This window comes from Monodon monoceros, unplaced genomic scaffold (genome assembly GCF_005190385.1).
Source record: "Monodon monoceros isolate NGI ecotype Baffin Bay Population unplaced genomic scaffold, NGI_Narwhal_1 Super_Scaffold_21, whole genome shotgun sequence".
NCBI lineage: Eukaryota > Metazoa > Chordata > Mammalia > Artiodactyla > Monodontidae > Monodon > Monodon monoceros.
In genome coordinates, this window is record NW_021703778.1 from 130,921,587 (window position 1) to 130,930,489 (window position 8,903).

Consider the following 8,903-nt stretch of genomic DNA (forward strand, 5'->3'; position numbering starts at 1 on the left):
GAAGCAAAGTTCAGCTTTCATCTGCAGAAGCAATCAAATTATCAACAAGAGTTTAAGATAAATCAACTACTGATTCCAATGGAATGGAAGTTCCAAAAAAGCAAAAAACAAAACAAAACCTTTGCTGCTTATAAAACCAAATAAATCCCAATAATTTACTTTCTAATACTTAGCATTGCTGCAAAGGCATTTACAATGAGAAAAAGATAGTCAAATTAACAAATTCTCCAAGACCTCCAAATGACCAAGTCCTCCTAAAAGGATTCTCAAAGATACCTGTAAACTATTACCCCAAAAATCTTTTAGAATTTCGTGAACCTGACAAAGGTATATCTTAATCTCTATTTTTCTGTAGTAATTAAAAGCAAACAGCCAAAACAAAAACAAAAATCTAAGTGTGTTCTACAAAGATACTATCATATTAAATTCAACTTTACATAATTGATTACTGTGTTGATCTATTAAACTGATTTCCTATTCTTTACAAATGCTACCAATCGTAATAAAAACTTGGGGTTTGTGGTCATTTCTATTAAAAATTAAGACCTCAAGCCCTTGGACAGGAACATAAATCCCTAATTTAACATTGTTTCCTTGAGAAAATCCAACCAAACGTTTATATTTTCTTATAGTAGCTTTCCCAAAAATAGATCCAATAAAATATGTCACAGCCACCCACAAACTCAAAGAACCTATAATATTTTCCCTTGCTTGGATTAAAAAATAAGGCTCAGGGCTTCCCTGGTGGCGCAGTGGTTGAGAGTCCGCCTGCTGATGCAGGGGACACGGGTTCGTGACCCGGTCCGGGAGGATCCCACATGCTGCGGAGCGGCTGGGTCCGTGAGCCAGAGCCGCTGAGCCTGCGCGTCCAGAGCCTGTGCTCCGCAACGGGAGAGGCCACAACAGTGAGAGGCCCGCGTACCACATAAAAATAAAAATAAGGCTCAGAGGATTTCAGAGAGAAGTATTTCTGTGTCCTATTAAACCAACTAACAGGTGGGTTCAAGTACTTCCTATATCAGGTGCTTTTCTTAAATTCATTGTGCAGACCACTGCCAAACTAATCTTTAAAACACTATATTCCCTTTTAGTCAGAAACTTCCGTATGCAATTCCTAAACTATGAAGTTTACACTCTTAAGTCTGCCCTTGAAGTTCTTATATTACACTACCTAACCAAATTTCTTTGCACCCCAAAATGAACAGGTACACTACCAGCAGCCTCCTCTAGTCTTCTTTTCAAACCCATGCTACTTCTGCTTCCTTACCTGTGACCAGGTAACTCAACCTACAAGAATACTTATGAGGAAAGGGTTCTTTCCCTAGATGATCTCCACTGATTTCTTAACCCCTATGAGGCTTAAAAATTCAAATGCCAACACAAAAAATTATATTACTGCCATTTTGTCATTTATTGTTTTATAGTAACATTTGTAAGTTTTTCTCTTCTCCACAATTAAATTGAAAGCAAAGGCAGGATTTGTCATACATTTCTCTTGCTTTCCAGCTGTGGTCAATAGAACAATGTCCAGCACACCATAGATGCACAATAAATCAAACCACTTGTTATCAGGGCCATGGCCAAATTCCCTGCACAGGATCCTGAAAATCAAAACTTGCTTCATAGATCCAAAACCAAAAAGGCAGGACCACCACCCTCCACTCCAGAAATAAAAAAATAGGCATTCTATGGTGTTATAAATCCAAGATTCTACCAGAAACCAAATATGAACTTTATGCAATTCTGGCACCGGAACTAAATGAATTTTATCACATTTGGCTCTCCTTTTAACCACATTTGATTTGATTTTCATGAGACTATGTGTTTCGTGGTGGATTTAAATGAATTACATTTATTGAACACTGATTCTTTTGAAAAGCACTACAAACGTTTCGTTTCGTTTCAGACTAGCAAAATGGGATTCATCCTACCCATGGAAAGGTAGAAAGAAAGCACACACAAGACAACTAAGGGACTAAGTGATAAGCATACTAGGAGCATCTTTTGTTCCAGTGGTCTTCAACCCTGGCTCCTCACACAGACCTCCTAAAACTCTTGTAATTTCCAGAGTGACAAAGGTGATAGGAGTGGTTTACACAGAACTCCTAAATCCCTTGGAATCTCCTGGGTAATAGGAGCATCTTTTGTCCTACTGAAGCAACTCTTGGTGGGCTCCTGTATGGGGACTGGTCACCAGAAAGATAAGCATGATTAGAAGCCTGGAACTTTCAACCTCACCCCTTATACTCTGGGAAGGGGAGAAGGGCTAGAGATTGAGTTAATGATTATCCCTACATGATGAGACCTCCATAAAAATCCCTAAAGTATGGGGTTCAGAGAGCTTCCAGGTTGCTGAACACATCAAGGTGCTGGAAGGGTGGCAGCACCCAAGAAAAGGGAAGTGCTGCACTCCTTCCCCATATCTTGTCTTATGTACCTCTTCCATCTGGTTGTTCCTGAGTTTTATCTTTTTATAATAAACCAGTAATCTAGTTAGTAAACTGTTTTCCTGAGTTCTGTGAGCCGTTCTAGCAAATTACTGAATCTCTAAGAGGGGGTCATGAGACCCTCCAATTTATAGCTGTCAGTCAGAAACACAGGTGACAACCTGGACTGCAACTGGTATCTGAAGTGGGGGCATTTTTGTGGGACTGAGCCCTTAACTTGTGGGATCTGATGCTAACTCCAGGTAAACAGTATCAGAATTAGAGTGAATTGTAGGACACCCAGTCAGTGTCTATTGGAAAACTGAACTGAATTGTTGTGGAAGAAAATCCCCACACATCTGGTGTCAGAAATGAAGTAATACTGAGAGTAGTGGTAGAATGTTGAGAGAAGAGTTCTTTTTTTTTTTCTTTGACTCCCCCAACTAGATTTTTAACTCAAACCATCTTTTAACTCCAGTACCTGGAAGGATTTCTGGCCTAGGGTAGGTAAGGTAAGGTAAGTTAAATGTTTACTGAATGAATACATTTTCTCATATACATGATACTGTAACTGGTGGCGAGGTTCCACAAACACTTGTTTAATAGCTAACATGTCTAAAACAAGTAGCATTTCAGCACCCTGAAGGTAAAGGAGTGGTCCTTACTTGTATATCTCATGTTCATTAAACATATTTAAATAGTTAATTGAACAAGAGAATAAGTCTTTTTCAATAAGTCTGTTTAAATAGCTTTTGTTACTTAGTTTGTAAATCTAAGAGACATAAATATGTTTTTACACAAACGTGTTCTTAGCTATTCAAATTCTAATCTGGAAGTCAAATAGCCATTGTCACCACAGTCAAATTACATGATCTCAAACACTATTATCAAGGCATCTACGTTTACAAGAAAGAAAAAAAAAATCAAATTCCTAATCTTGGCATTTAGGACCTCTACAATTAAACCCCGATTACCTTACATAGCACTCTTCTTCTTCATGCATGCTATATTTCAGCTAAAATAAACTCTTCCCTTGTCTCTGGGGTCTACAGTTACCTCCCTTTATATCTGGACTTTTATCATCTTGTCTGCTTTATACATATATATATAGTTATATATCTATCTTCTCTTCCCTTATTTAACAGTAAGGGCGAGTTCTATATATAATTCAACATTTTCCAAAGTATGTTCCATAAAACTGGACAGGTACATGTAAAAGTATGAGATTAGATCACTCCCTAACACCATACACAAAAATAAGCTCAAAATGGATTAAAGACCTAAATGTAAGGCCAGAAACTATCAAACTCTTAGAGGAAAACATAGGCAGAACACTCTATGACATAAATCACAGCAAGATCCTTTCTGACCCACCTCCTAGAGTAATGAAATTAAAAAAAACATAAACAAATGGGACCTAATGAAACTTCAAAGCTTTTGCACAGCAAAGGAAACCATAAACAAGACCAAAAGACAACCCTCAGAATGGGAGAAAATATTTGCAAGTGAAGCAACTGACAAAGGATTCGTCTCCAAAATCTACAAGCAGCTCATGCAGCTCAATAACAAAAAAACAAACAACCCAATCCAAAAATGGGCAGAAGACCTAAACAGACATTTCTCCAAAGAAGATATACAGACTGCCAACAAACACATGAAAGAATGCTCAACATCATTAATCATTAGAGAAATGCAAATCAAAACTACAATGAGATATCATCTCACACCAGTCAGAATGGCCATCATCAAAAAATCTAGAAACAATAAATGCTGGAGAGGGTGTGGAGAAAAGGGAACACTCTTGCACTGCTGGTGGGAATGTGAATTGGTTCAGCCACTATGGAGAACAGTATGGAGGTTCCTTAAAAAACTACAAATAGAATTACCATATGACCCAGCAATCCCACTACTGGGCATATACCCTGAGAAAACCAAAATTCAAAAAGAGTCATGTACCAAAATGTTCGTTGCAGCTCTATTTACAATAGCCTGGAGATGGAAACAACCTAAGTGCCCATCATCGGATGAATGGATAAAGAAGATGTGGCACATATATACAATGGAATATTACTCAGCCTTAAAAAGAAACGAAATTGAGCTATTTGTAATGAGATGGATAGACCTAGAGTCTGTCATACAGAGTGAAGTAAGTCAGAAAGAAAAAGACAAATACCGTATGCTAACACATATATATGGAATTTAAGAAAAAAAAATGTCATGAAGAACCTAGGGGTAAGACAGGAATAAAGACGCAGACCTACTGGAGAACAGACTTGAGGATATGGGGAGGGAGAAGGGTGAGCTTTGACAGGGCGAGAGAGAGTCATGGACATATACACACTAACAAACGTAGTAAGATAGATAGCTAGTGGGAAGCAGCCGCATGGCACAGGGATATTAGCTCGATGCTTTGTGACCGCCTAGAGGGGTGGGATAGGGAGAGTGGGAGGGAGGGAGACGCAAGAGGGAAGATATATGGGAACATATGTATAACTGATTCACTTTGTTATAAAGCAGAAACTAACACACCATTGTAAAGCAATTATACCCCAATAAAGATGTTAAAAAAAAAAAAAAGTACGTTCCATAGAATTCACAAAATTAACAGTAGAAAGTAAAACAGTTTCATGGTCAAAGAAGTTTGGGAAATGAACTTCTTAGAATATTTAACATACTAAGGTATATTGTAAATCTCTAATGAAACAAAGCATGCCCATACCCAAAACTTCCTTGGGCTCTGAACCATTTGGGTTTTTTGCAGCACATCTCATAGGATTAATATGTATACAGCACACCCTTTGAGACATGCAGCCTCATTAACTTAGTAGGTACTCAACAAATATTTGTTGAATGAATGGGTAACGGACCCTACTTAACAAAGAACTTTCCCATAAAGGTAGCTTGCCCAAGCAGAATAGTCATTGTCTCCAGAAGAATGACAGGAGAGAAAAATAGCAAGTGAGAAGGGAGTACAATGTTCTCAGTAATGCAGTGAAAAGAGAGGAATACTTATGACAACAGAGAAAAAATTTACTATCCCCGCCACTTTTTATAAAGAGGACATAATCCAAACCACATAGGAATTCCTGTTTAGAATGTCCAACCTGAGGTGATCATTTAGAAACACTGCAGACAGAACTTTTAAACCATTTCTGTCAATTGAGGAAATATCCGGTAGTTTGATTTTGTTGTATGAAGGTGTTTATGTTAAAAAGGAAGTCTCACAGGACCAATAAGAAGATTTTAAAAGAAATAGGATTAACACTTATGAAATTTCATGGATTCAAAACATAATTTTGTATTGATTTAACTTGTTTTTCAATGTGAAAAAATTAAAACACAACTGAGTTTATTGGTGCATTAAAGCCAGGATGCAAAAACTAAATATCCTTGACTACATCCTGACCTCTGTTTTCCACAGTTCTCCAGCTGTGACCAAGAAAGGGAAGCAAGAGAAAAAGCACTTCCTGACTTTCCTACAACCTAGGTCCTAAGACAAAAGCAACAGGAAATGGCGGTGACAAACGAAGTTTGGTTTTTGTTTTCTTTTCTTCCTTCTCCCTCTAAAGCAAAGAGACCAACTTTTCACTTAGGGATGAAAACTTATTCAAGAGTAGAATCCACTGTAGGGATGAAAAGATAAATACACTTCTTAATCATGACTATTTACCTTTAATTGTAACTATTAAAGTAATATGCTTTTTAAAAAATTTTTATTTATTTATTTATTTTTGGCTGCCTTGGGTCTTCGTTGCTGCACGCGGGCTTTCTCTAGCTGCGGTGAGCAGGGACTACTCTTCGTTGCAGTGCAAGGGCTTCTCACTGCGGTGGCTTCTCTTGTTGCGGAGCACAGGCTCCAGACACGCAGGCTCAGTAGTTGTGGCGCACGGGCTTAGTTGCTCCACAGCATGTGGGATCTTCCCGGACCAGGGCTTGAACCCGTGTCCCCTGCATTGGCTGGCAGATTCTCAACCACTGCACCAACAGGGAAGTCCCTAAGGTAATACGCTTTTAATTTTGATGAAACAACATACTACATATGGTCAGGAAAGAGAAAGTCACATGAGTTAAGATCCATAAGCATGTTCAAGGTCGTTCTATGAACACTGTGGATACAGGACTAGTCTGTCTCTATCATCACTGGTAAGTGAATATTACCTGCTATCATAACTGGAGTCACTGAGTTAACTTAAACCCTAATTTAGTTTAACTACTTTGCTAAATGGCAAGACCCTGGAAAGCTAAATATACTACAGATATTTCTCTACCTCCTCTCCTTCCCCCATGGTGGGGGCAGGGGGAACAGAAATCAAATATATTTTCAAGGAAGTATATGTGGACTCATGGGATCAAACATTCAAGGAAAAAAAAGACAACTGGGAATGTCAAGCAGGATCCATAGCCCAAAGGTTAATGCCTTCTGAACTGTATGACAAAATAACAGTTTTCTATTAATAGCTGGCTGGTCCCATATTTCATTATATTAAAAGCTTCAAGTTCATAAATTGTTTTCTACCTTTACAAAAATGTGAAAATAAAACAAGGAACTACAGAATTACTTAGTATCTTGCTCAGGAACACACAGTAAACGCTTGTAGCAAAAAGAATGTCTCCCTGCTCCTGTGTCAATCAATAAACAGATGGCACAATTTTGGAGTTACAGAAATTAATGTAAAATATATCCCTACACTTAAATCTGAGGAAATGTAATTAATATTTCCCAATTCTTTCTTACAATTATATTCCTTCGCTCATAAATTACTATCTTATTACAACTTATTATAAAAATGGCATATACTATTCCTCAATAAATGCATTATCTATCCAAAAGCTGACAGAAACCCAAAATATAGTTAGCTAACAAAAGTTCCCAGTTGTTATAGAAACTGTGGCATTCAAATTTTAAGCCAAAAAAAACCAAACAAAACCTGCTGAATCTAACGCAGAAAAAAGGATCCAATTTTCACTTATGGAGAAATTATCTATTGTCAACTGCAGTCTTCTTAATTATTTCTTACACTTTTATTATTCAATATGAAACACAAGCACACATCAAAAAGGTTCTTCCTTCCCCTTCCTTCACATCTCAGTTTTCATTTCTGTCACAAAAGAAGATCCCCTACACGTTGTTAGGTGGTCTAATTAAAATTTTCCTATTCTATTATCTCAAGCATCACAGCTTCTCACACAGGATTCCCCTAAACTGAATTTTAAGTTTTAGAGACTGAAAACGGTCCAAGAAACACATTAGAATCTCACTGTCTCACGCGTTAAGGATTCTTTTTTTTTTTTTTACATCTTTATTGGAGTGTAATTAGTTGTTAGTTACTGTTAGTTGTAACAGTTATAACAGTGTGTTAGTTGCTGTTGTATAATAAAGTGAATCAGCTATACATATACATACATCCCCATATTCCCTCCCTCTTGCGTCTCCCTCCCACCCTCCCTATCCCACCCCTCTAGGTGGTCACAAAGCACCGAGCTGAGGGGGGTTATAATACACTTCAATTCCTCAACGAACACAAATGTTAATTTTAGTTTTAACTTCCTTCAGTCGGAAAGGGCTTAGTAGGCCTTTATCGTCGTAAAAAATACTACAGCCTTTTCAAATGGAAGGGTAAACTGGTAGGCAAGTGAGCGCCGCTTCCAACACTGGCTAACGGAGTCATTACTCAACCACCAGAAGCGCCTAGTCGTCCCAATCTCAAGGCGGGGGGGGGGGGGGCCTAGAATATCACGCGGGGATCCAGGCGACAAGACGGGGCTCGCCAGACCTGAGTCAGGCTCCTCTTTCCGCGCCCCAAGTCAGCCCTTCCCACTCTCATCCCGAGTTCATCTTCCAACGCCCAAACCCCGAGGCTCCCTTCCAGCCGTGCGGACAAAACCAATGCTCCTCCGCTGGGACTCCGGGATTGCTCCCCTGCCCACCTCCCCACCCCGGTCCCCAAGCCACCCCTCCCCCCTTGCACGCTCCGCCCGCGCCGACACGGGAGCCACCACCCCACCCCTTCCCCTTCTCACCTTCCTTCCCCAGGGCTGCTCCCGCAGCCGCGAACGCCCGCTCCTCTGCCCGCCCACCTCGCTGCTCGCACCCCGGGCCCGCCACTCCCTGAAGAGCTGCGGAGACCCACCTCGAAGAGCTCGGCCGTCGTGGCCATCCCGGCCGGCTGAGAGGCTCGCCTCGTACTGGATGCCGTCTCTTCTTCACATGCTGCGCCTCAGCGGCGCCGCGCACAGGTCTCTGCTCGGCTCGCCAGCTCCGGCTCCCGGCCGCCGCGGGCCGCCCCGCTCCCCGCAGAGCCCAGGCGGGGCGCGAAAGCGGCCATGAAGCGAAGCCGCAGACGCCTGTCAGCTGCCTCCCGGCGCCGCCCGCGCCGCTCCCATTGTCACCGCCTCGTACGCCGGAAGTGGAGCTGCGCGCGCCCGGGTGGCTGTTGGGAGGGGCCGACGAGGGGGAGAGCAGCAGGCGAACCGCGA

The 8,903-nt window shown here is 40.8% G+C and overlaps 1 protein-coding gene across 1 annotated transcript in view; it reads right to left on the bottom strand.

Annotated features, from left to right (window-relative positions):
* EXOC5 (exocyst complex component 5) overlaps positions 1–8,838 on the bottom strand; it is a 51,877-nt gene extending 43,039 nt beyond the window's left edge. The window contains exon 1 of the mRNA XM_029238288.1: positions 8,558–8,838. Coding sequence (XP_029094121.1) covers positions 8,558–8,584 — 27 coding nt within the window. The 5' untranslated portion in view covers positions 8,585–8,838. The remainder of the gene's footprint in view (positions 1–8,557) is intronic.
* Between the last annotated feature and the right edge of the window lie 65 nt (positions 8,839–8,903).